The following is a 26,684-nucleotide window of genomic DNA, read 5'->3' as shown; positions in this document are numbered from 1 at the left end:
CATTTGTTACCACAAAACAGTAGAAATTAAAGTAACAAGTTGCAGAACCTAAAAGGAAAATCAACAAACGAAATTTTAGCACTTAAATTGCATATCCAAATCTCCCCCAACTATATCACATTGTGATGAAATGGCCGAATTGCCCCCGACTATCATCATATCCAGCTTTCAACTGAAATTGCCCCTAACTTCCTCATTTTATCAAGAAATTTACAATGTGATGTACATGGAAGCAAAGTGGAATAAAATCTTGGCCAATTTAAGAATGAATTTTGTACTTGGCCAAATGTGAGACTATTTATAGCCTGACTTCGACTACATCGCCATCCTTCAACTCTGTGTTGGGTAATACCAGCTGCCCGTTTATGGACACAAGCTTCCCATCAACTCCTATTCTTCTGGCAGCATCACCAGCTGTGCTACCAGTGCTCAGTCTCATTATCTCCCCGTGTGGCCAGCACACAACTGCAACTTCACCAAGAGACAATGACTCTGCATTCCTAAATTTTCTGTCAAACTTTAGCTGCCGTATCCCTGCTTCAGATCGCAGTTGCTCCTCCCATTGAAGCATTGTTCTCAGCAACTGTACCTGTTATTCAACAAAACCAGACATGCCGAATGAGTAATTCTGGTCAACTCAGTCCGGAATAAACTTAACTGTTATATTAAGACACTTATTGGCCATGAAGATATACCTTGTTATTGATGCCAGTGTCCAGCAAAGAGGATTTTAAAGCAGTGGTAGGCTTCTCAGAGTTTGAGTCAAATACAGGAGTAATCCGTTTCCCCTCAAAAACAGCTGAGACAACAGACCAGTATTCAGCCTCTTCCCACTCTGTCAACTCAATAACTTGGATAAAAGTAGGTAAACGTCGTTCAAATTGGTCTTGCTGCAAGGTTATACAATGCTGATTTAGTGTTCCTTTAACTGGACAAGACACAACATGTTGTTATGACAAGGAACAAACGTATTTAGTTACCTTATGGTATATACCATCTCGGCAAAGGGTGTACTTTTCCAAGCAAGTACACCAATCTCCGTGTCCTGGTGCACACCACCATTGATCTGATACCTGGAAAACGAAAAAACTTAGACACATAACAAAAGCTGCTGAACTCTGCTGATCTATCTATTTTTATAGTTATTTCATTGTCTAATTCATTTTTGTTATGGGACCTTAATAAACTTTATAGAAAAAATTAGATTAGATACTAAACTTCAATTTATTTTAAAATTGGGTCTTGTGCCACCTCCAAAAAATGACCTGATGTTAATATGAATGGAAAATATAGCACCCTATTTATGCTTTATTCCTTTAACAATGAAAAATGTGTATTAGTACTTGGGCACCTTTTTAAATAGCTCTGCATAAGCTTCCCATCTTTTTATTTGGCATGGGGATCTTCTTTCAGCTACTGCAGCAGAAGCAGCTAGACCAAAACTCACAGCAACAAGCAATTCTCTTCCATCATTATCTACGCTGAACATCACAGTTCAGTTTCGAAATCAGGCCGTTGATATAATGATTCCAAAGACCTGTGGCATAACCCTTGTGGTTGCAGAAAAGTTAGTATAGGTTCTTGGATGGTCCGTGAAATGTCATACTTGACAATAACTGCAGCAAGCAAGTGGCCAGCTTCCACTCGAAGAACTGGATGACCCACTTTAAGTAAGCTATATTTTGGTGGCATATCAGTCTCAATAGTAGCTTGATCTTCTAATTTTTCAGAAAAATCTCCCGAGACCCCACTGTTAGAATCATCTACAAAGATCTTTGACGGCAATATATTCTCAGTTTCCTTGTAGAGCCAATGAGCAGCAAGCCCAATTTCAGCATACTCATGCATTCTCTAAATCAAAGAAAAAAACAGTAAGAACTTGAGATGAGCTAGTTTAAGTAAGTATGTAGAGGAAATTTTACCTGTGTTCTTATTTGAACTTCAAGAGGAGAAGAGTCAGGCCCTTGCACTGCAGTATGAAGTGACTGAGGCCAAGGATATTCATCATCAAGAGAAGTTATTATGAAACAACATGCACGAAGCGCTTTATTATAAAAAAAAAATTACCTGGTAACCACTTGGTTTTGGGTTGACAATGTAATCGTCAAATTCACCGTCGATTGGGGTCCAAAGTCTGGGAGATGAAAAGACGAAAATAGCCAATTAGTATCGCCTTCGATCATCACAGTGAGAAGAAATGAGCAGGCAGAAAAGAAGGTGGGCCAGTCTTGATATGTACTTGTGTATTATGTTAAGTAGATTGTAACAACATTTAACTGCCTGCCCATGTAATGTCCCATTCTTGTCTCCAACAATGACCCTCAATGCTCTGGTATCATATACTTTCCTGATTCCGACATCTTTTCTTTTCATCTACAGAGTAAGATGAAACAATGTGATCGTTGAAAGCTAGATGAGAACAGAAAACTAGACAGCATCATTTATATAGAACTTTTATATACAAATTCAGGTATATACATATCAGCATAAAGGAGCTGCTGGGGGTGGGAGGACAACTAAACAACTCAACAACTATAAAGAAGTAGCTAGGTTAATACGTTGGCTAAAAGTAGGATACTAATCTTATGTTCCACTCCTGTACAAAGTCCAGTTTATCTTCCTTTCCTTCACATGACATACCTCTCTGCCTCAAGTAATTTGCATTGCAAACCTCAGAAAGAACTGATCAATTTTCTGTTATATCTTTGTAACACCCCATTCCTATCCATACCTTGCTGTAGATGCTATACACACTTTTTAGGCGTCCAGATAGAGATACTTCCATGCCAGGAACATAACTGCGGACAGAATCAACAATAAAGTAAACTTCCGGCATTTAACAAATTGTGCTGAAAATCAGATTCACGAAAATTCAATTTATATTAGTAACTAGGCAGAACCTACGATGTTGAAATAAATAGTTCTCGCTCCAATGCTTCTTCACAAACTACCAGTGATGCCAAAGCAACATGGGCATCTCTCACGACTTTGGGTTTTTCCAGAGTATCTGAGCATGTTGCAAAATTGTGAGAAAAATCTACACGTTTTTTTCTATCCAATAAGAGATCAAATGGAAGCACAGCTTGCAAAAGAACCTGCAGATTGAGAACAAGCGAGACTGTTTTAGTAGAAAGGACCAAAAAGGCATACCAGCAAACAGATAATAGCGTCAGTCCTAATTCCACATAAAACAAGGAGAAATTTTTTATAATAGCAGTGAACATAAGGTACAGATACCTCATGATTGTTTGGTAGGTTAGGTAATCAGCATAAATCTGATTATATCACTGGCTATGATTGAAATTTACAATAAAAAGATCAATATAGTAATGAAGCAATAGAAGATCCAAAAGAGGCTGAGTCGGTAACCTCATGCAAGTCGTAAAAAACCATCTATATCATCTAAGTTTAGCATCTAAGAGTTGCACCTTCATGCTTGTGTTTTCCTCATCAATATCTCCAACTTCTTCACATTCTTGAAAGTGTACAGCATCACTCGACTTCGTAGGTGTTCTTTTTAGATTCCCATTGTTACTAGGGCTCCACATGGACACGAGGTCTGCCCTCATTTGACGAAAAACTCTAGGCTGCAACATGAAGATGCATGCAGGCTTTACTAGACGAGGTTGATCAAAAGTATCTATTTCAGGAACTTGGCCTCTTCAAAAAAATATGTAAAACATAGTTAAGTCTAACCTGAAGGACAACAAAGCACAGATCTTCAAGCTCGGCTTTAAGAGGCCACAGACCCAGTCTGGAAGCGAGTGAGCACCAAATAGCTAATGTCTCCTGCGCCACAGCTTGGGCTTTGCTTGGAGGTAAAGCATATCTACAGTAAAACACATATATAAGTTCCATGGGCTCTAAATGACCAATCCCATGCTCTTATATGACAAATTTGAACTAGATGGCTGAGAAGCTTTGTGCTGAGGAAAATGTGGAAAAAAGAAAACTAGAACTGGTAAATGAAAGTAGTTAGTATAATATAAATATAATTAGTCGTATAGATGTCAATACTCAATCCTTGTGGAACATAAAGTCAATGGAAACGCAAAGGTATTCATATATGTACATGGTTCTCATATTATGAAGTCGATCTGCAAGCTTTATGAGAACGACACGTGGATCATCAACCATAGCCAGCAGCATTGCTCGTAAATTATTTGCCTGCACAAAGGTAAGACAAATGAATTTTCAGTTTTAATGAGGTTTAGTATAACAAATTATCTGTTCAGCAACGTTTTTCATACAGACCCATTCTTCAGGTTAACAATAATGTAAAGCTGTTTATATAATTTATTCAGTTCTATTAGTACTTGGAGTATCAGGAAGACGCTATAAGGATTGTGTAAACATATCATATGCACATAACAAAAAACAATATTTACAGTAATATAACTTCCATATCCATTATGACCCCTTGGATGCTCTTGGTAATCTTGAACACATATTAGCTTCGGTCTGTATAATTTTAATAAGTCAATATTTCCAACATGATATTGGTTCTGGTATATTTTGGCAACTGCGAGCCTAGTAAGGAAAAAAATGTTTAACATGTCATTTTTATTGGCATCATAAGAATAGATAGAGCTTACTCAGCTATCATCTTGCAACCTCAACCATTCTACTGACCATGTATATACACAGACTGATAAGAAAGAGCTGTCACAGAATCATTGGTCCAAAGTATGACACTTTAGTTTATCCTTAGAATGACTTGCATACCTCTTCATGGTTGAGTGTAGCTTGACCTACACTCATCCTGCGGCGTCTTCGTAGTAGCTGCAGAACAAGTAACTGCCAGTGTTAGTACAAAGCATGGTAGTCAATCCAAAAAAAAAATGAAAATTAAGAACAAGATGGTGGGAGTGATTAAAATGAAGGTTTTAGGTAAAAAAGATATAGGACAAACGGCTAGTTTCAGGTATGCATCATCATATTCGACATTTATTTGGCAAGAAGATTTCAAGCTCTATATCTTCAGAGGTGTTTTGATTTATGATATCTTGCTAGTTGCTACCAAAGAGTTCTGGAAGCTCCAAGGGTATCGTATGATTCCATCTGGAGTTTAAGATATTCGAAAGCGTTATACCTGATTAATATAGCTCAGTCGGGAAACTCCAGCAACCAACTTTGCAACATCAGAATCAAACTCTCGCTCTATGCTGTCCAAACTTTCACTAGTGTCATCAACTATGTCATGGAGGATCCCAGCTACAATTGTATCAATGGCCTGAATAAAGAGCACTTAATGCCATTGGATAATATGAATTAAAGACCACAAAATGACAGACATACAGTTCAAACTTAGACAACAAATCTAATTCTACTGAACCATATAGTCTGTCACTTACAAAGTAGTTTTGATATTCATGAATCTGTAGTATAAGGACGCAATTCCAACATGCATCTTACTTGTCCACATAGGTTAATGACTTGAGGGAAATTGCACCATTCAGAAGATAATCTTGCAGTACAAAATGCAAGAAAAATTATATGAAAGGGGATTACATACTCTTTTACCATCTGATGGGACTAGAACAGCTAAAATTTTGCCTGTGTGAATACAGTGGGATAAATAGGGATCCCCTGTTCTTCTTGTCTGACCATGATGAGCTTTCTTCGCAAATGCAATTGCCTTATGCACCTGCCTTCACAGGTGCAGAATCTTAGTGTATTACAATAGCGAAATAATTTGGGTACGAATAACATGAACGAATGAAGATAGCAAACCCTAGCATCATTGAATATGGGATGCCCAGAAACATCTACTCCATCAAGAATATGAGATCCTGCCCAGAAGTGCAATATCATTTCAACAAAGGGAACAATTTGAAAAATCAATTTTGAGCATGGACTAACAAAATCTGGACAGTATATAATTCATTTTTGGACTCATCAAGAATAATAAACCAAATGGATAAACAAACACCAAAATATGAAATAAGTTTTTATGACTATGGATTAGGTACATAATCATCAATAAGGAAAAATACTTTATGACATACAGGGCAGGACAAATCAAGAAAATATCTAACACATGGGATTGAAACCATGGCAACCTCATACAGTGGGCCTTGGGATTTCTTTTCTGTGTCTCTTTCTTTCTTCATTTGTAATTTGTATCTCCTGGCTCCTTGAACTAGTTCTATTATCTCTTTAATCCACCTTATATGTGAAGTTGTGTCCTATGTTTCGATCAAATTAAGAGAAAACATTAACCATATTCTATATCAACTGCAGTGCTCAGCAAACCTTTCCAAGTACTTTTTCTACAATTCTGTACAACATATTGAGTTTTGTTTCTAGGTCAATTTTCATCAGTTACAAAGAATAGGTCATTTCATGTATTAGTGCATGGACCTTTAAAATTAGAGTTCTAGCATATGGCATAATGGCAATGGATTTCAGAAAATTAACATATCTTGGTTACTTGACATACTTGTAAGCAGGTAGAAGTGACTGCGGTGCAACTACGGGGTAATCAGAAAATTTTTAGTTTCAGACGACATTCAGCGCAAACAGAAATTCAGATCAACCTTCAGATATTATTATCTTCTCTTTTCAATTCGCTTTCAAAAACTCAGCATATCTTCGTAAGCTAGTAATAAGAATCAAAAGCATCAGAACTTAACACTAGTTCACTTTACCAGGCTGCTCATCAACTTTGGGCCAAAGAAACTCCACCTTCGTGGAAAGACAAGCGCCGGAAGCAATTGCCACCGCCGTGACCGCCACTTGCGTGATCGCTGACGTCACCGCTCCATGAGCTGAGCTCGATCCTGCGGCGGCCGCGATCATGTTTCCGGAAGATAGAAGTGAACTCAGAGACGCGGTAACCGCGAATTCCGGCGAAATTGGACCCAAAACGCAGCGAAATTTGGCAGACTTGCTGATGAAAAAACGACTTCTCCGAATAACTATGTTACTTCTGGGACCGATTAACATGGTGGAAGAGTTGCAGGAAGACATCTCTTGCTTTAATGGCTGTGATTTTGGGTAAAATTCACATTTTATTAGAAGAATCTGAAAATGTGAAGTGATGTGATACTCGTATTTTGTTTCTGCGCGAAGAGAGAGACGGGAAAGAGTTAGATGGAACGAGTGGTTGGGATTCAAGGAAGGATATAATTAATAAATTTTAAATTGTTAGTTTTAGGTTGGTTAATTATGGCGCCAAAATACAACTGAATTTAGTTCCAATTAATGAAGTGGATAAGTTTTCTAAGTATCGGTGTAATTGAGCACTCCAGTATTACTCATTTGATGATAATAATAATAATAATAATAATAACTGGATATAAATAATGAAACAAAATCAAACAAAATTTGTAAAACAAGACTATTTTCACGTAATAAAAACGATAATTGCCCTTATACATACATTTATGATGGCATATCAATATTTTTGTTGCTATTCGATTATATTTTGGTATTCAATACTGTGTGCCTAAAAGTAGGAAAATTTGGAGTTTGGAGAGAATCGATTTATCCAACATTCTAGAGATATATATAATATGGTATCAGCAAAATACAATAAACCACTCCTACAATTTCCTACATAAACGCAATTGCGTTTCATTCATCATACAAACGAATAATCCAAGTGTTGTTTGAGGCCTTGGTGGCTACACTGCAAAAACATTCAAAGGGGAAAAAAGGGCAAAGAAAATCGGGCTTTTGCAATATACAGATTTGTTTAATTCTGGTATCAACCTACAAAACAGAGTGTATGGGTTCCCAGAGAGTTGAAGAGAACAAACAAGACTCAACCATGTTAGAACAACGAAGGGCCCACCGAAGAAAATCCAGCAGCCTTGTGTTCCTTCAAAGTGCTTGATAACCAGTCTAACCCTTCATACAATCCGTCCCCTTTGAGGGCGCAAGTCCCTTGTATGTGCCATTTTCTATTCTTGAGATCGTAAAGCCCCATACCGTCGCAAACTTCCCTAGGGGTCATTGCGCCTTTCTGAACGGAAAAAAGCAGACTCTTCAGAGACAAAATGAACCAAACCATGTCTTAATTTGCTATTAAACTTGGCAAACTAAGTTTGTTAACCCAAACAAACAAAATTATAATCATTTGGTAAACGAAGTTTGTTAACCCAGTCAGATGTGCAATGTCATTCATATTAATTGATGAGTGTGACATCGCACTACCCATTAAACTTCGTTTTTCATAATTTCCGTAGTAGTAGTAATAATAATAATAATGCCGAGAATTACAGATTGGTGATGAAATGTATCTGTTTCTGTGAATGATAGAAATTTCTATAAATTATACTCCTAGTAACCTAGAGAGACCATGTAATTAAGAGAGAAGTTGAAAAGTAATCGCGGAAGACTGAATTGGTATATATACATATTCCTCATCAACAATCTACATCCTGACATGTTATAGGTGGTTCATCGTGTAGCAGTAGTATATAGATCATTATAATAACAGTTCTTGACGATGACCTCAGTCACACAACCTAATCGCCAGCTTCTTGTTCATAAATTTCAGACATGAAATTAAAAGTTCATATGTCACCTATCTCCAAGTTAATTATCCCCCACCCATACATTTCTACATCTTTCTCCCACAGCCAAACCGAAGAGTACTAGTACACGAAAAGCCATAGTACCTATAGTTGCCTTCCCAAAACACTAAATTTCGCTATTAAGAGATTGAAAGAGATGTGTACCATGTCTTGTTTGTTTGCAAAGACCAATATAACAGCATTAAGCATGAATGGGTCTCTGATAATGGCCTGGGGAATATAATAATCAACTCAATATAATGCAACTGGAGAAAATGAGCCATACACAAATGAATCATTCAAGAGGAGTTAAACCTGAAACTCTGCCTTTGCCCTCCCAATTCTCTCTCGATCCAGAGAGTCAACAACATAGATCTGCATAACAGAAGAGATGACATCAAGGAACAAAGGGAGAATGAAGTTCATACGACCAAGAAAGAAAGGACATAATTATGGTAAGTGTATCATTGCAATTAGCACTGAAATAAAGTGAAGAACATCTCATAGAAGATAACAAATAAAAAGCCTGTGCAGCCAAAATTAAGTATCTTCACATCTTGACCGAAAAATTCATATATAACTCAAATCCATGAAACAATGAAATGTTTCCTACATCCGTCAAACAAGAATAAGGCAGAGACCCCAAGAGTTCATCTTTATCCGGTAAAAAATTTTATCACATAATATCAGAAACAAAACTGACAAATTCTGCACCAATCACCATGGATACTTCCTTCCTGTAAAAAAGATATTTCTCCACTTGATGTTACAGAGACAAATTAATACATATATATCAGTAAAACTAGGTAGATTTAAAAGGGCAAGGAGCTAATTCACTGCAAACAATTAAGCTTTCCAGGTATTGTTCATTTGGAAGATATATGGGGTCAAACAAGTTTCTCCATAGAGCATGTGGAATTATTTGCTAGTTATCTGTAGACTTATGTTGTTGGCATCTTTAGGATGCACCTGCCTAACAATAACTAGTCGAAAGAAGTATATTGCTAATGAATTGAACCTTACCAGCCCATCAGTATTATTGAAGTAATGTCTCCATAAGGGTCTTAACTTCTCTTGGCCACCAACATCCCACACTGTAAAGATCACATTTTTATATTGAACTTTCTCTACATTAAAACCTGAAAAATAGCAACAACTTTGATCAGATTGAATTCTTCTTCATCAACATGTGTAAGGGATGCATAACTATCTATTGATGAAACTTATAATCATCATCAAAATGTGTCCAAGCCACTATGTTGTTAACTCAGTCTGTCTAATGTTCAACGTGTAACCACATTATGTGCTCAAACAGCCTATAATGTAAATGAAATAACAAGTAATTTTAAAGGGAGAAAATAGAGATTATATAAACCAACCAATGGTAGGAACAGTTGACAAAACCTCTCCAATGTGAAGCTTATACAGTATAGTTGTCTTGCCAGCAGCATCCAGCCCAAGCATCACAACCTATGACAATTGAAATTATTATATGAAATTAACCTTATAGCATATCATCTTCACATATAATTTTGTTTGACTGAAATTACTAACATCAAATTCAACAATCTACAATGATGCTGACTCTTATTATAGAGTCGCACCTACAAAATAGTAACCCGAGTCTAAGTGTAGCAGCTACAACCACTTGTAATAAGCTATACATCGCAGTATTCCACAAATATATTAACTATTAACTACATAATATAAAGGTGAACTCAGCACATGTACTAAGTTTGATTGCCTAGACTAGTGAATCAAACGTCAGCTCATATACCACTCTAGCTGGTTCTTCAAATGCAATCATGTAACGTTTTCCAACTCTACATGTCAGCTAGATAACACGGAACAACGTGATACATAATACTACAATTTATGGTTTGTATACCATTGGCACTAAATAATCTGATATGTCACATTATTTTAAGATACTGCATTTGGTTGTGGTGCTCAAATATAGTATTTTACAAAAAAACTTCTTCATAAGTGGAGTTACTGGACATACAGTACCACTCAAGGTAAATTCGACAGCATGTATAATTGAAGTGCATGTGAAATTCATAAAACCTTAAGGAAGAACACAATTTATATTAATTAGCAAAGACTTATTGATGAAAAGAACTACTACTAGTATATTGCTGATCGCATAGTTTTAGTATCAGATTCAATAATTTTGAAAATAAACAACCACCCTCTCGCGATTACCAATTCATAATCAGATATGCTCATTTCTGCTAAAAATCACTTCAAATCTGAACAAACCAAACTTTGAAGCATATGAAACGACAAATCAAAGCTGGCACCTTCCGATTAAGTTCCATATGCTGCCGAACAAAATAACGACGCATAATTTTCTTAAAAGAAGAATCAGAACATACATTTTTCGCGAATCCAACTCTGGTTAATAATGAAAAATTGATAGCGCGTTTCTGCAAGTACCTACCCGCATCTCCGAGTTGCCGAAGAAAGTATCGAAGAGTTTGCGAAACGCTTGTCCCATTCCCCCTTTTCCGCACCTTCAATTCTCTCACCACGCAAACAATAGGAGAAAATCAAACCATCCGAGAAGTAGAAATGTTTTATGTTATATTAAAACATAAAAAACTTGGAATAGCTTTAGAATTGAAGCAGATGATTTGGTGAAATTTACGAAGAAATGTCTATGAGAGAGATTCCTGCAGGTTGAAAAGAATGGACTGCGTTGCTTTTGATTTTTCCTTTTTTGGTCAATTACTATGCATTCAAGCTATTTAACCTATAATCTTTTGCTTATAAATCAAAATACGGATCTATGATTTTTATCTTACTTCTAGTAGTATTTTTGTTGAGTTATGATATTACTTACCAGTATTATTTGTTTACGTGATAAATTATACAAACTCCCTTGATTTGATAAGTTACAACGCAGAATACGCTATATGAACATGTAATGCCACCAAATTTAGATTTTAATAATATGTTGCATTTATGCAACTATTGAATTGAACAAATTGTTAGATGAATATTCGAATATCAGACACAGCCATATAATATTCCACATGTCGGCAGCTTATTGGAAATTTTGCGCAATGATCGTCATAATGAGTCTTCGCTTTTCATTGAAACATATAATTTCGACCTTCTCATACCAGCACACACCAACTCATTCCAACCTGTTTCATTTTAATTTCACGATAACTTTTACTCCACTAATATAATTACAAACGCATAGACCCGATTAAATGTCTTCTTTTTTTTTTGTCATTAACCAAAGCAAATCCCAACATTAAATTTTCCCTTAATCAATTGTTTGCTTGTTGCCGAAAAGGAACAGCAACCTACGCAGCACACAGCCACACACCAACATGAACCAGGACAGTTTAGGTTATTAATTTTAGAATAACTAGATGTAAAAAATATTTACCAAAATCACTAATCAGTGTACAAGACAAACTACAAAGCAGCATTAAAGAATAGATCTTTATAAATTCGTACAAATTGCTAAAAGAGAATTTTCTGCACAACCCACCCACCTATCACAAATGCTTCTAGTGACATGCCCATGTTCCTAACATTACGTTCTGAATGCTCTACAACCAGCAAATGGTTTCTTCAGCAGCACCCCCGACAGCTTCCTCGTTTCATTCAGAAATATTTCCGGCCAGATTAGGCAATCCACGGATGAAAAACCCAAATAATGTATGAATGAGGAATTCAGGTGCCCCAACCTAACTTTCAGTTAAAAATCCAAACTAGCCTTGGCCCAAAAATGCGACATTGCTCATGAATCCACCATCTCGTCTTGTATCTCGTTGGGTGCAATGAGTCCTGGAATTGATAGCATGCGCTGTCGCTCTTTTTCTCTCTGGGCAGCAGCTTCCTCAGCATAAAGATCTTTATTGTCCTGGATCATAAATGTAAAAGTCAAGTGCCTAATTTCAATATAAGAATCAGGGTGTGCATAAATAACATTTCAAATGCAGATTCTCTATGGAAATCACCAAACCCCGAACTCAGAGACTTAGTCATACAAGGTGCTGCACATAGAAATAAAAAGAGAGAAGGTAGGCTGTGAAAGGAAGAAGATGAGAAACAGGAGTGGAAAGAACAGAAGAATTAAACAATGAATAGACAAAGAGAAAATAAAATACCAAGATATCGCTACTGTCTTGTGCAAAATAAAGGATATAGCTACAGCATGTTTTACGAAGTAAGGAGCAAGGTCCTCATCAGTTCCATTTTTTTTTAATAAATTGAAAAGTCATGGCTACCACAAAACTCAGCTACCAGAGCACATTGAATTGTGTTAGGAAGCAAGTCTGGTACCAGAAAATGACTGCACCAAATGACTCAATGACACAACCATTAGATGCAGGCATGCAGCAGTACGTCAAGAATGAATATAGGAAACCAAATTTCACCCACAGAGTGAAGCCAATTTCAATTCTTAGGCACCCCCAACCCACTCACCCACTCACAAGACTGAGATGTTGAAAAGAATTCAAATCAAAAAGACATAAACTCAATAAATGAACTCCATCGACGAAGCATCATCACAAGATTCACCAGGAAATGAGTTGTGAGAACAAAAACTAACGAAAAATCAATAGTAAATATTTCACCTGAGCTGAAAATTCTTTTGATTGGACAAGAAAATCTCGTATGTGATCTTTGAATGAAGAAATATCGCCTTTTGACTCAAAAAGTCCATTGACAAATTGGGTAACCTGAAGAGAACAAAAAAATAGATGCATGTATAAGCGGTACACTAAACATCTGAAATTCTGAAGTACATAAAGAAGGTTTGGTTTAATACCTCAGTTGCTGTCATGTTCGGAAACGATGAGCTCAACAGTTTAACGGTATACTCACGGACAAACATGCCATTATTTGCATAAGGATAAGAAACTGTTGCAGTATCCCATATAGGCTCAGTTAACGCAGCTGATTCTACCTGTAATTTACACAAAAAGTTGTTACGAAGCTTAATCAAAAGAAGTTTACTGAATAAATCATTAAACAAAAAGTGTGATCAAAGTATGCAGGCCCCACTAGCACTTATTCCATCAGATCTGCCAGTCAACAAGTTTGCCAGTAAGAAGAGGGTACAAAAGGAGCAACCAGAAATGAATAAAAAGAGAAATGCTGTTACCAGGCTGAATAAGTGTTGCAGCACCAGTACATGCAACTTAAAACCCGGCTTGTGGAATGTGTCTGTCAAAACAGCAAATATCTCTTGCTCTATTGTCAAAAAGTAAGTCCGGTGGAACTGGTTACAAAACTCAGAACCCTGAAACGTCATAAAAAACCCATAACGCACTGGCTAGAATAATTATCAACACCATAAAAATTTTATAAACCAAACTACACCTGAAAATTTGTCAGCATTTCCAATAATAGGTTGAGACCAGTCTCTGCTATATTTCGTTCAGTGTGCCGGAAAGCCCAAATGATAGAATCTAGAACAAGTTTTAATTGCTGAACATAAGAGCAAAAAAACCAAAGTAAATAATATGATCGTATAAAAATATGAAGCCAATAGGTAATTAATGATCTTGAGTTGTATCTCTGACATGTAAAAAAGGACTTTATCAACAAAATGCCAGTAACTTTGGTGCAATATACATACCTCACTTGACAAGTGCACTAGGGCAGGAAAACAATGTGCAGCAATAGCTCTAAGCAGTGAAAAGAACTTCAGTCTATGCTCAGGATAGTCTTCAAAATTCTTTGTTATCATCTGAATGATATTAATAGTTAAAGAAAGAACTATAGTTGACAACACATATATATGTCAAACCCCAAAATAACCAGTATCCAATAATGGCAGCATAAAATGTTAACACATAGATCAACACTTGAATTTACATATGGCAGTTTAAATAGCTTCAAATTCAAGTTCTTGTTGCCAGAGTAAACATGATAATTAAGAATTTTTTAAAAAGGATATATATATCATTATGCAACAAATAATATGTAACGGAGGCTGCACCAACCTCTAGAGTACACTGGAATACAGCTTCGAATATTCGAGGAACGTTCTCAATCATTGTTCCCTTGTACCTGAATAAAGTTAAGCAAGAGAACAAAAATCATGATGAATGACAGCATGATCTAAATCAATGTTATGCATATAAGTAACAATATCCCAGCCAAAATAAAATCATGTTCAATGATGCTGCAAATCACTGCTAATGATTTCATGTATGCACAGTTGAGAACGTTACCAGGAACACAAGCAAATCGCTGTTACCAGGAGGTCAGATGGTGTTCGGTTATAGACATCTAAAAGACACAAGCAAATTGTAAAGAAACCCAAAAGAAAAACTCACTTATTTATTATTGTTGCAAATAGTGATAGAACTTCAGACTCTCTTGCATCAGGCAGATTCCGAGCATAGTCACCGAGCACATGGTCCATCATTGGAGGCAAAAACTGTTTACCGATATGTTGCTGATCTTCAGCTTTATCTGTAAATGTCTCAGCTTTTTCTAAAAATGTCTCAATGAGCTTTAATGTTTCCCTCTTGACTGAACTGTTGGAAATGACGAAATGGACACAGTTATTAGACTGAAAATGTACCCAAAAAAATGCTCCAGATTTGGAATATACCGTAAGAGTTTCACAATTGATGTCCGAGAAGCATGGGGCCCTCCTTGGGCAATACTGGTTGATATAAGCTCACTGTACATTCTGTGCCATGCAACTCGACCATCATCAAAATACACACAAATGTAATAGTACTACTCAGGGAAACTTAGGACTGTCATTCCAAAACAAAACTAAACAAACCTGTAAACATTGAGCATGTCCAAAAAGATCATGGAAATCTGTGGCATAAAATACATCCCAAGAGAGCTAGCAACACTAGTATTTGTCTGGAGGATCAAATGTGAGCATAAATTTATATCCACAACAAGAAAGACAAAAAGCATATTGAGAATCAATATATAGAGAGTAATAAAATTAGACAGGGTTACTGGACAATGACATACAGCTATTGTAACAAACTATAATACTGATCTTCTGCTTAAACAATAATTAGGAACTATGAACTTTTTTTGGCATAAGTTTGGCTTAATTAACACATCAATCACAACAAATGCCATTCATATTGAGCAGACGAAGAAAAGACCGAGATAACTTAGGATTTGAATAGAAACCGCGTCAATTTGTCATATTAAAGAAAAGGTGTCATTTACCAGCTTTAAGTAAAAGGCTTTTAATCTATAAAGTGGTACGCCAACTACACAACCCCAAGGTTGAATTAACTAGTTTCTGTCATGCCTCAGACATCCGTATATGATTATTCTAGGTTATGAAGAGGGTGTGAGGGGTAGACAAATGCATCCAGGATGATTCCATCTCATATTGAACTTTTCTGGGTACAATAATGTTACCTTGGTTAAATGTATAACCAAATTGTAGGTGCATATATAGAGAGTGTCAATAAAATTTCATGAAAAGATGAACGAACAAAGGTTGAACCAATTCCAAATTTGCATTGCTCAAGATAAAGAATTTTACCGTCTTCAATCATGACAAGGTTTTTCAGCTTGATCGCATAATTGATTGATTGAGCATTAAAATAAAGAAGCACGAGATAAGACTGATTACTCAATATAGCTCAATATACATACATTACAGTAAACATATGTATATATACACAAGTATGCATGGATATCATGGGGCTTTAATTGACCATTCCAGCTCGAACTTCAGGGCATCAAGCAAACATAAGATAATCAAACAAAACAGACTAGCTCAGGCTCAATGACGATATTTTTTATGAAAAAGATTAAAACAGAGTTTAAGTGATCATTCTCAAGTTTTTCTTAAGCAGTTTGTCCTTCTACCATTCTATGGCTCAGTACCATATATGGAGAAGGTCTGCAATCTGCATGGAAAGAAAAGCATACAATCCAATATAAAAATAATAATAATAATAATAATAATAATAATAACAATAATATAGTAAGGTAAAATAAGATACCTGCAAGATATTAAGCACTGCACGGATCACATCTTGATCTTTCAAGAAATCTACGCTCTGGCGTGCCTGTCCAATTATTTCAGTCCATTTCTGCAGTATAACGTCAATTAGCTACGTTGAAACTTGAGGTGCATTAATACATGTGTGCTAGAAGAGAAACAACCCAGTTTCCCTTCCTAGTGAAGAATTTTCATGGCCAAACTAAATTGCTAATCTTGCAAATCACTGTGCAGCTTATATATTGTAAATTGCATATTTTAATAAATAAATCACATTATAATTCTTTAGAATTTTCTTTCAATTGCATATTGATTGTATTATTGTACACCAAATAAAGGTGAACCACTAATCAAATCCAAACATTGAAAATTATTTTTAAATAATAATAAAACTACACATATTCTCTTTCAACAAACACCGTGCAATGCAGGATATAAAACCTAGTTAACTAACAAATACTCCCTCCATCCCACGGTAAGTTATTTGTATTCCTTTATGGGTTGTCTTGGGGTAAGTGAGTCAATTCCTCTTTTGGCAAAAGTCAACCCTTTTAATCTCTACTATTTTATCCTCTCTTCACTTATCCACTTTATTCTCTCTTCGCTTATCTACTCTATTCCAGTCTCCACTAAACATCACTTCCTTAAATCCCGTGTCGAAAAGTAATACACCCTCTGTCCCATTAAAAATGAAACGTTCTTTTTTAGGTTGTCCCATTTAAATTGAAACGTATCCTAAAATGAAAATAATATCATCTCTTTTTTCCCACTCTCTTACTTTATTCTCTCTTCATTAACTCACAGAACAACACTAAATAAAATCCCGTGCCGAAACGCAAATGTTTCATATTTAATGGGATGGAGGGAGTACATCACTTAGTGTGGGACGGAGGGAGTACATAGGGTCATCTGGAAATTATAGGAGCAATGGGATCAAACCTGATTAGGAAGTTCCATCAGCTTCTGCAGGTATTCACCTCTCCTGAGGGGATCAGTTTCGGCTTGAATCATAGTACCAACCTACAAGGTACAAAGTGGCAAGAATTGAAATAGACATTATCAAAATAAAGGAATATCTTGAACCTTATGGTTCACAAAAGGACTAGATTATGCTAGGAAATATTATAAGTTAGAAAGCACCAAATGAGGACCTACAGATTCATAAAAGGAATGAATTTGGTGAGGCTCAAGATCAACAATAGTAGTCAGAAGTGTTGTTAATAGTTCCGAAACAAATGGCTCTTTTTCTCCAACCTGGGTTTGGAAGAGACACAGTTAATTCCTTTGGTTATAAAGGCACAACTTACAACTGAGATCATTGCCAAATACAGCAAAACATGTATCATAACCTGCACGATGACAAATTTGCGCTTGCATTTTTGGACAATTTTCAAGAATGTATCACATGCCATGTCCTGCAAATGAGCAGAAAGAAATAGTAATACCAAATCAGTACGCAGTTTAAGAACTTAAAATGATAAGTAATAGAAACATAGATTCAACAAGGATTTGGGATCGGCAGGATGTTAATAAAAGTGAACGATGATAAAAAAAAAACATAAGAGACCATGTAAGAAACATGCAAAAAACATGGCAAGTTAAAAGGGATATCAATTCCAACCTGAACCCCTGGGTGGGTCTCATGCATGAATTCAAACAATTTGTTCACAACAGTTTTCAAGAACTTCCAGTGAGCCCTCAAAAATCGTGGGTATTGACCAACTACATACCTGCAGCCAAATAAACAGCAAAAGTTCAGAAGGAAAAAAACAGGACCACATTTTTGTCTGCAAATCAATGAATCATACAGATAGATTGATTAGGCATTCACTCTCATGCAGAACAATAACTAGACTCAACCCTCACATTATGTTACTGGCAATGACAGCTTTATTGTCCTTCCCCTTAGTGATCTCACAAAGGTTTAACAAATCACGGATTACCATCACCAGAAACCTGTTTTCCTGCCAAAGGTTGAAAGTTAATGGATGTCAATTGCAAATTGTGCCCAAGCTTCTAAACACATAACACAGATTATCATCATGCTCCAGAAAAGAACAAAATTGAACCAATGTATCAAGAAACCACAATAAATATAAACACACCAAATTGCAACTAAACATAAACTTGGAATCAAGCAACATTTCAACTTCCAAAGCATCATAATGGACAACTATGAAAATATGACATCTTTAGGACAATGACACCATTCATGGGCTAGCTTTTCTAACAGTATATCAGGAACGTAAACGCAAATGAAGCTTATCTACTTTATTACAGCATTAAAGAAATGCAATTGGATAAGCTGATCTACCTGCTCCTCTGCCATTGACCCAGAAATAGATCCAATGGCCCAACAGAGTGTATTAAGATTGTTCCAGGTAAAATCCTCTCCAATAAGTTGTTTACCCAACTTTGTCAGCATCTGTAGCCACAAACAGGATAAAAATTCAATGGTTCAGACGTTCAGTCCAAAAGCATGAATACAAATCAAACCCCTGACTCCATATGAGTCATGACAGCAAGCAGTTGAATAAAGTATTAAAAACAAGGACGAAGAAAATCAATGACAATTGGTCTCAGAGAATCAGCATAACTGGTCAATGCTTAAGCATATAAAAGAGATAGATAAAACATATCACCAAAGCATAATCAGTAATTCAAAGAAGGAAATAAGAGGCAGAACATTACATCAAGCACTCAAGGTATAACTTAAACCCTTCATGCTATAAGGCCGATATTAGAAACAAATCTTCATTAACTTCTTACATATCCATTTTAAGGACACGTAAATTCTGCGCATTCGAGTCCATAAAACTGAAATATGTCTACAACAGAAAATATTTTATAATCTAAACTTCTGCATGGCCAGTCAAAATCAGTTGAACAATAATTATCAGTAAGTTTTGTGAACTGTTTGAATTTGGACAATTGTCTTGAAACTAGAGAGAGCAATACCACATAACTACTTCAGGCAATCCGTAAAAGAATGGAAGCATAAAAATAAGCAGCAAATATTTACAGAGCATAACAGTTCAACAAGCACACATAGAGAAACAACAAAACTAGCAAGAGGCACACCTGTTTTTCAGTATCCTCGTGATCAAGATGAGCCAAGTAAATCAGTGTCTCCCTCATTATCTGTGAGTTCAAATTATTGCACATATACAGCAAGAGTCAAAGCAAGATCTACAGGACTAAAGAAGCAATTGCATGAAAAACTGCAGTCTAAAAGCTACATGAGTTTTAAATAATCTGGACGACCTTATACTGTACTAGAACATCATTATCTTTCATTGTCTCACGAACTATATTCCCATTTTCATCCTCAACAATGAGAACCTCTTCTGGCTTCGCCATGCGACATATCATTAGTAATCTCAACTTTGACATTGGACCAGCATAAAGTTGACGCCTCTGCAGGAGTTGTGATCCTAGTCCATCAACCATACCGGGGAGCATAGGCATCTGCTTGGAAACCAAGAATGCAGTATTCACATCATCATATGCTAACTTGGCTTATTTTACAAAAGAAACAGTATTCACTGGAACAATTATCAACATAATGCCCATGAACAAAAAAACACTATACTCGAAATGTTTAAGAGGAACACTGAATATCATTTCCACCTGCAGTCCCATCATGTGTGCAACCCCAGCAGGACTATCCAGATTGTGATTAGAATCAAACAGCTCCGAAACTAAAGAATTCCAATAATCCAGGCAAACCTGCAGCCCATGGCACTCAGAAATTGTGTAAACGATCACAACAATAACGAAAGTCAGGGGTACGTAATGTATAAGAATTTACAAGTACCTTAAAAACTTCAATGTCATCCACATATGAGATATTAATTAGATACTCAAGGCCCACTAGTAGTATATTTATATTCTCTTGCACAGACTCTAGCACTCGTATATGACACTGCAAAGACAAGGTAGTAAGAGTATTAGTGAGCCTAATAAGGGAAAAAGGAGTAGGAACATAATCAATCTTATAATTTGTGTCTTTAACCACCAAGAGACTGGTGATTAGTCTGGATCAAGTACCAGCAGAACAAAAGAAAATATTATGACTGGTTGAACAGAACACACAAAATTTACAATTCGAGAGCTATCATAATCACCAGCAATTTAGCAAAAACAAATGTACTCCTGCGATAACTAATATACCCAACAGCAATTCAGAAAGTCATCAAAATAAAAATAAATAAGTTTATGTAAGGAGATATTGACACAAAACCCAGATCGTGCAGATAATTAATTGCTAATAAAAAAAAAGCTAAAACAAAATTTAGCTGCTTCAAACATGTACACATTTTAGTGATGATATCAATTATCAACATACTGAATGAATCCCCTAGGAAGCCACTTCCGTTACTAGCCACATAATTCAAAAATAAGCAGCAATTGGATGATTTGTCTTTTTCGATTCTTTACTTCATTTAGTAGTAGTCAATACCAATGAAGGTGAGTTACCTTGTAGAATGATGTGAAAAACAGTGCCAAATTCTGAATAAATGCCTGAAGAAACAAAGCAGAATGAGTCTCAGTTCAAGGCATAAAAAAATACATAGAAGAGGTGCATAAATCTCCATAACATTCACATTTGTCTTAAAGTTTTATTTGGGTACATTTACCAGGAAGTGCAAGTCCCACCCAATAAAAAGTTTGTTTGGTGCTTCATTGACCAAGTTAACAAACGTTTTTTTTCATTTTTTCAAGTTTCTGCCTAAGTTGTGCCTCACTTATAGACCTGAAACATATCTACAAGCCTGAAAACTAATACACTATTTCATAATGATAAGGATAAAACTGGGAAAATTTGGAAACTACACACAAAAAAAATTAAGTATTTGGTCATGAAAAGGATGACAGAAATGGTACAACAAGAACTTTGTCAAGCACCATTTGATTTCGTTAATAAAAGGGTATTTTTGCAAGTGCAACGACAAATCCAGAAAAAGAAGAGTACCCCCTTTTGTTTTGGTCTGCTTTGCCTAGTATTGGTAAGGTATACCAAAGGAAAGGAGTATCAATGGCTTATCCCCTTGATTGTGGGCAGCAATATTCATATAGATTTTCCCTCTATTGATTGATGACTAAGGTTTGGTTTGTTTGGAAAAAATGGATATATTCTTTAAAAAAATTGAGGGGAGTTGTGCATCCAGGTAAACATCAGGGTGATATTTGCTTCCCAAGAAAAACTTCAGAAACACCTGACATTCTAGCAATAAGATATATGCAAGCTAATTCGGAATCAAAGTAGTCACCTGCTCCTCACTATTGCCATTTGCATATGCCTCAACAAAGTTGGTGGACGATGGGACAATTGCCTAGTACACAAGTAACGCCATAACAGCAATCAGCACACCAACTAACTGGTAATATCAAGTTACAAATATAAAGATTATAGCAGAGAAGCTTTATCTTCACTACCTGTAATTGCGCCATGAATATAGAATACATTTTGGCATACTCCATATTATAGAAGTCCCCAAAACTAAGAGCAGCAACCTGAGAAACTGGCTCATTAGCAACAAATATAATTGGACAAAGCATCTATCAAGCAGTTAGAAAGGAGGGCGGGCAGCTACCTCAGTCAGACACTGAATAGTGAGATTGCGATATGCAGGCACAGGAAAGAATTTCAATAGAGTTTCAAGCTGCCAAATAAATCAGAACAGGTAGCACCAAAGATTAATAAAGCAAACAAGTACAAATCACCAACTAAGATGTTGGAACAGATCAGAAGAATGCAGTTCAATTCCTTCATTAAAAATTCAATCGAATAAAAGGGAAGAATACAAACCAGTGGTGATTCAAATATATAGCCCAAGGGAATCCAGGATAAAAAAGCATGTAATGTTGCCAAGGTAGCCCTGATGAGTTCAGCTCTTTGGGATGCAGACAACACATACAAGCATAACTCATGAATGAGCTTGAATTCGCTGAAGGCAAACAAATTAAAAGAATTAAGACTAAAGACATACAACAGGAGGATTTTAAAGAAGTTATACATAAAATGCACGCCCTAAAATGCAGGCCAAACTACCATGAGAACTTCAGCCAAAAAGAAAGGGGGATTATAAGTAATAAAATTGCCTTTCAGGAAGCATATATGCCAGATATTGGATCCTTGAGATATAAACAGTGCTGTCAGGGGTGTGGGCGACAGGGCGCACATGGAACCAGAAGGAATTGTCTTGAGCGCAGTTTCAGCAATGTTGGATTTCTGCTTCACGAAGGGAAGTGGGGGTGGAAGGGTTTTTATTCAAATTCAGATTAGGCTTTTTATTTAATTCAAATTCAAAATGTTCATTATTTCAAATTGGGCTTTAAATAAATATTTGCAGTGACTTTAGTATTAATAATACAGTTTCTAGATTTGACCTAATCACCGTCCTGCAACTCCATTGACATACCTGCAACTCCTTGACATACACCTTCATCTCTACAGACTACAACCACATCACAACCTAATTGGCTACGCCGCCATCTGGTGCCTTCTTTCTACTCAATCTATTGTACAAATATCTGTCTTACCATCGCCCCGTCGTGCCCCACCACACCTCCTGAATATCTCTCACCCCGGCAACCTCGGGGAGATTACGATCGAGCCTTGTGCTCCCTGTGCCTAGGGCCCACACCAGGCACACTTTTGAAACTCTGGATATAGCTAATGAAATGTATATAGTACCATGTTCACATGATTACCTGTTCAAAGATTGTTTCAACTCTTTAATCTTCTGTTGAGTCATTTCACCCCTTGAAAAATCAAAGACCTCCTCACTTAGAAGCTGACAAGCAAAACATTCCGAGTCAATCACAGATTCAGATGTATATTAAAAGACCCAGATCGAAACCATAACTACATACTTTTAGAATGGCCATGCAATTCTCGCAGATGGTTTCACTTGATTTTGCTGCTGCAACCAAATCAGGTATGAAGCTACGCCATCGAGCTGGCCACTCATGCTTCAATATCTTTATACAAAAGAAAAATCACAAACTGGACTACTAGAACTTAATGACATGAATCATTCAACCAAAACGTAGTACCAAAATATCAAAAGTGATTACAAATGCTCAGTGACTTCCAAGAAATTACCTGAACCAATATTATGTTTAATTTATTGACATAAAGCCTCTCCCTCCGGAAAGAGACTTCGTCACTCGAAAGCTAACAAAAATATTAGGCGAAAAGGTAAGTACTCGTGCTTCCACGTTATGAAAGAACTATATGTCATGATTAGTGATTTTCAGATTAAATTACCTTAACTATAACATCAGAAATATAGTTTTTCATGCCATCTCTTTGTTCTACAGGTAAAGCATTCCATCTGTACTTAATAACACCTTCCAAAACCTGTATAGGGAAATTCAGCATCTCTTTTATCAGTGATCACAAGTTGATGACAAAATTAAAAAATATTCGCAGATTTTGTTATGGAAATAAGCCCAGAACCACAAGTAAAGAGGAACTGTAAATTACTATGAAGTATGAGCATGCTTAACATACCTGTAAAGCAAAAAATTTTGTGTTCAGATTCTGAGCACTAGATAAAATGTGGACCACTTGAAGCCACATATGTGGGTTATGTTGTAAGTCACGCAAGATATGATCTGCAGCAGCCCTCTGCCAAGAAACCCAAGAGAAGAAAATCAAAGTTATTAAGCTGGGAGGAGTATGATTTCCAGAAACTGAGAGACCTCAATTGATTGCCTAGTTAATAATCTTTCCAACTTGATCCGCCTTCAAGCACAACTTAAGCACACTGTGTTGCAGTAAATGACCAAAAAATGGGAGATATATATGCTGAATTTCAGAGCATTCGAAATTACAAAAATCAAATTGCATGATTCTGCCTGAACGGTTTAAAGCAAACTCCATGGGTACGAAGATATCATAAACCATTTGCACGGGACTGGAAAAGATGTTCCAAGAAACTATATATACATAAATATGAGGATTGTTCAGCCTTATTCTGATAATGGGTTTGAGACTTTGAGGTGTGATTTTCAAACATTTTGAAAGGAGAAAAAAAATTCAAGGCATTTCATTCAAGTGCTCGAGAGATTTGTTCAGTTCTTGTTGTTAACAGGCAACGGCTTGCTAGTATCCAAGAAGTTACCACTATTTCTTTGCATCTCTCACATATATTACTTTTTGGTCAACCAACTTCTCCAACGCACTCACTTGATGCAATCCAAACATACAATTCTACGCAAACACTGCTATTCTGTTATAATTATCATTTTGCCTCGATTACAAAAGATCTTCTATAGCTAACACCAAAAGATATTTCTTGCAGTCACCTTCCATGGTTGGTATCAACATGAACATAACATGTATCTATTATCTCATATATTAATAATGCCATATCAATAATGCTAAATCAGTATTAAAAGATAATACATACTACTCCAGAGTCCAGAAAACTAATGTAATTTCAGTTCTGTGAAAATCCAATTTGAACCAAAAAAAATTCTGAGGGACTAGGGAGTATATCATATATGTTCAACCGTGTGGCCATCTAAACAAATAGATTAGGAGAAACCAAAAGATTGCATTCTGCATATAGTAACATATGAACAGATGTATAGCTTCATATGCTGTCACTTATTTGACATTCTGATGTTCACTAAAATGTCTGTGTATCAAAAAATTCATATGATACCTGCCTATTATCAAGTTTTAAAGAGCCAAGTAACACAAAATGGATGCACAACTTCATATACAATCACTTGCTTGGATGTTCACTGACGTTTTCTCTTTTACAAGCAATGTTAAGAAGGAGTATAATACATGTTACTCCTCCAGTTTTAATGAGTGAAATTTCTCTTTTACATGCACTATCAAGCAGTTAGTTCAATATGGATACGTGTTACTCCTCCAGTTGTCAAATAAATAGTTTAAAAAGGTGGTAACATGTTTTGTCAAAAAATTACATAAATTCATAAAATAATGCTGTGCGTCATATGAGCTTGCAGTTACTATCTTCAATAGAGATCAATATTCATCACTTAACAACCAGGCTTCCCCGTTAGAAAAAACAAAAGACCTACAATTGTGTAAACTGGCACTGCCACTATGTTCAACAAACAAGTACACTTAGTGCCAGATGATTCCAGTTCAATCAAACATACTACGTGAAAGCACTAAACAAATTCACGAGTCCCTGCATCAATACTATGTCAAGTGATTGAGAGGCGCATTGTGTGCAGGATAAACCATTCAAAACGAACTAATTTCTGAGGATTTTTTATGAAAATCCATCAAATTCTCGTCCAATCCAACCAACACGGGCAAATAAAATTGAGGCATCACAAAAAAAAACCAAACACTAGTAAAATGAAAAACATAAATAAAAGCAAATGCTCCATACCTCCTCTTTAGATCCGGTTCCATAGAAAGCAGAGACAGTGGCGTCGAGCAGAGCAACATCCATCGGCTGACTCAAATCCCGAAGCTTTTCGGCCGCCATGGACGAGATCACTAGTCACTGAGAAGCTGAGTTGTCGAAAAGCCCTAGAGAACTAGTGTTCGACTAAACCAAAACCTTGAGATGAGAGAAAAACGAGGGAGAGATGGGGTGAGGACTGAGTTGGAAATTAAAAAAAAAAGACAGCTTCAAAATAAAGCAGAAGGGTTTTAGAGAGGTAGAGAGATGGATTTTAAAAATGGGGATGGTTCAACCGGTTTGACATGGAACCGTGGTTCCTATGGACCGATTCCGGTTCTGCAAAAAATAATCGAGTTCGACCCTAGTAAAAACGACAGTGGAATTGACATTGGGGCTTACTTTTCTATTTTTCAATGTAATTGAGCATACGTAGGTATATCTTTTTAAATTTGAAGTTAAGTTCTAATTATTTCTCTTTTAGTTTAAGATGAAAATTTTAGTTTAGTTTTCATCATGATTATTTGTCTGACACGTTCTCCTCATGCATCATTCAAGTGAAGTGTTCTGCTTTGCGTCTTATTTAAATGCAGTTGTATTCTAAAAACGTGTTATCATAGATATTAATTTATAGTATAAAAAATATCTCAATTCGGGAAGTTAGTTGCTATATCTAGTTCAATTTGGTAATGATGCCGAGCGAGTCTCTTCAAGTTGGAGGAGAGACATTGAATGACGGACATTGATTCTTCTCTGTGGATTGCACGTCTATCCTTCTCCATGCAA

At 36.2% G+C, this 26,684-nt stretch overlaps 3 protein-coding genes across 6 annotated transcripts; all 3 read right to left on the bottom strand.

Annotated features, from left to right (window-relative positions):
- Positions 1-55: 55 nt before the first annotated feature.
- Positions 56-7,084, bottom strand: LOC125208185 (uncharacterized). Of its 2 annotated transcripts, none has more exons than XM_048107767.2 (18): positions 6,651-7,084; positions 5,734-5,792; positions 5,516-5,647; positions 5,093-5,233; positions 4,726-4,782; positions 4,073-4,167; positions 3,697-3,829; positions 3,429-3,587; positions 2,905-3,095; positions 2,732-2,798; positions 2,240-2,373; positions 2,068-2,134; positions 1,923-1,985; positions 1,607-1,851; positions 1,352-1,481; positions 981-1,073; positions 696-890; positions 56-589 (listed from the first exon to the last, which is right to left on the bottom strand). In XM_048107767.2, exons 1-18 carry the CDS (start codon positions 6,970-6,972, stop codon positions 299-301), a joined length of 2,574 nt encoding a protein of 857 aa, XP_047963724.2. In that variant the 5' UTR covers positions 6,973-7,084; the 3' UTR covers positions 56-298. The 2 variants fall into 2 exon arrangements, with proteins under 2 accessions (XP_047963724.2, XP_047963725.2); XM_048107768.2 differs by having other exon boundaries at positions 5,516-5,651; positions 6,651-6,728.
- A 448-nt stretch (positions 7,085-7,532) lies between these two features.
- LOC125203351 (uncharacterized) lies at positions 7,533-11,255 on the bottom strand. Of its 2 annotated transcripts, XM_048101674.2 has the most exons (7): positions 11,173-11,249; positions 10,966-11,038; positions 9,902-9,992; positions 9,546-9,661; positions 8,838-8,897; positions 8,688-8,753; positions 7,533-7,969 (listed from the first exon to the last, which is right to left on the bottom strand). In XM_048101674.2, the coding sequence occupies exons 2-7, from the start codon at positions 11,020-11,022 to the stop codon at positions 7,778-7,780; spliced, it is 582 nt and encodes a 193-aa protein (XP_047957631.1). In that variant the 5' UTR covers positions 11,023-11,038; positions 11,173-11,249; the 3' UTR covers positions 7,533-7,777. The 2 variants fall into 2 exon arrangements, with proteins under 2 accessions (XP_047957631.1, XP_047957632.1); XM_048101675.2 differs by having other exon boundaries at positions 10,962-11,255.
- Positions 11,256-11,905: 650 nt separating this feature from the next.
- LOC125205453 (protein EXPORTIN 1A-like) lies at positions 11,906-26,133 on the bottom strand. 2 transcript variants are annotated; one of them, XM_048104392.2, is made up of 32 exons: positions 25,884-26,133; positions 24,017-24,133; positions 23,771-23,863; positions 23,606-23,677; positions 23,374-23,481; positions 23,212-23,294; positions 22,307-22,445; positions 22,092-22,160; positions 21,934-22,011; positions 21,768-21,830; positions 20,974-21,018; positions 20,312-20,419; positions 20,125-20,223; positions 19,759-19,962; positions 19,576-19,635; positions 18,809-18,919; positions 18,361-18,458; positions 18,116-18,224; positions 17,844-17,909; positions 17,650-17,748; positions 17,434-17,514; positions 16,496-16,585; positions 15,295-15,380; positions 15,115-15,195; positions 14,834-15,037; positions 14,498-14,564; positions 14,131-14,241; positions 13,872-13,979; positions 13,654-13,791; positions 13,318-13,455; positions 13,124-13,228; positions 11,906-12,405 (listed from the first exon to the last, which is right to left on the bottom strand). In XM_048104392.2, the coding sequence occupies exons 1-32, from the start codon at positions 25,980-25,982 to the stop codon at positions 12,283-12,285; spliced, it is 3,252 nt and encodes a 1,083-aa protein (XP_047960349.2). In that variant the 5' UTR covers positions 25,983-26,133; the 3' UTR covers positions 11,906-12,282. The 2 variants fall into 2 exon arrangements, with proteins under 2 accessions (XP_047960349.2, XP_047960350.1); XM_048104393.2 differs by lacking the exons at positions 23,212-23,294; positions 23,374-23,481; positions 23,606-23,677; ... (1 more) ...; positions 24,017-24,133; positions 25,884-26,133 and adding an exon at positions 22,600-23,027.
- Between the last annotated feature and the right edge of the window lie 551 nt (positions 26,134-26,684).

This window comes from Salvia hispanica, chromosome 6, assembly GCF_029641045.1.
Source record: "Salvia hispanica isolate PSC_SH4W2 chromosome 6, Shi_PSC_v1, whole genome shotgun sequence".
In the NCBI taxonomy this organism is placed as follows: Eukaryota; Viridiplantae; Streptophyta; class Magnoliopsida; order Lamiales; family Lamiaceae; genus Salvia; species Salvia hispanica.
This window is presented reverse-complemented; position numbering and strand designations above follow the sequence as displayed.

Excerpts from the sequence above, each read along its gene's own strand:
- LOC125208185 (XM_048107767.2), bottom strand. The coding sequence starts at position 6,972 with ATGTCTTCCTGCAACTCTTCCACCATGTTAATCGGTCCCAGAAGTAAC. Across the intron at positions 2,799-2,904 it reads GAACTATTTATTTCAACATC|TTATGTTCCTGGCATGGAAG; the intron begins GTAGGTTCTGCC and ends TTCTGTCCGCAG. Across the intron at positions 891-980 it reads GAGATGGTATATACCATAAG|CAAGACCAATTTGAACGACG; the intron begins GTAACTAAATAC and ends ATAACCTTGCAG.
- LOC125203351 (XM_048101674.2), bottom strand. The coding sequence starts at position 11,022 with ATGGGACAAGCGTTTCGCAAACTCTTCGATACTTTCTTCGGCAACTCG. Across the intron at positions 9,993-10,965 it reads TCGGCAACTCGGAGATGCGG|GTTGTGATGCTTGGGCTGGA; the intron begins GTAGGTACTTGC and ends CAATTGTCATAG. Across the intron at positions 7,970-8,687 it reads TTGCAAACAAACAAGACATG|AAAGGCGCAATGACCCCTAG; the intron begins GTACACATCTCT and ends TTTTCCGTTCAG.
- LOC125205453 (XM_048104392.2), bottom strand. The coding sequence starts at position 25,982 with ATGGCGGCCGAAAAGCTTCGGGATTTGAGTCAGCCGATGGATGTTGCT. Across the intron at positions 19,963-20,124 it reads CACACATGATGGGACTGCAG|ATGCCTATGCTCCCCGGTAT; the intron begins GTGGAAATGATA and ends GTTTCCAAGCAG. Across the intron at positions 18,920-19,575 it reads ACGAGGATACTGAAAAACAG|ATGCTGACAAAGTTGGGTAA; the intron begins GTGTGCCTCTTG and ends TTGTGGCTACAG.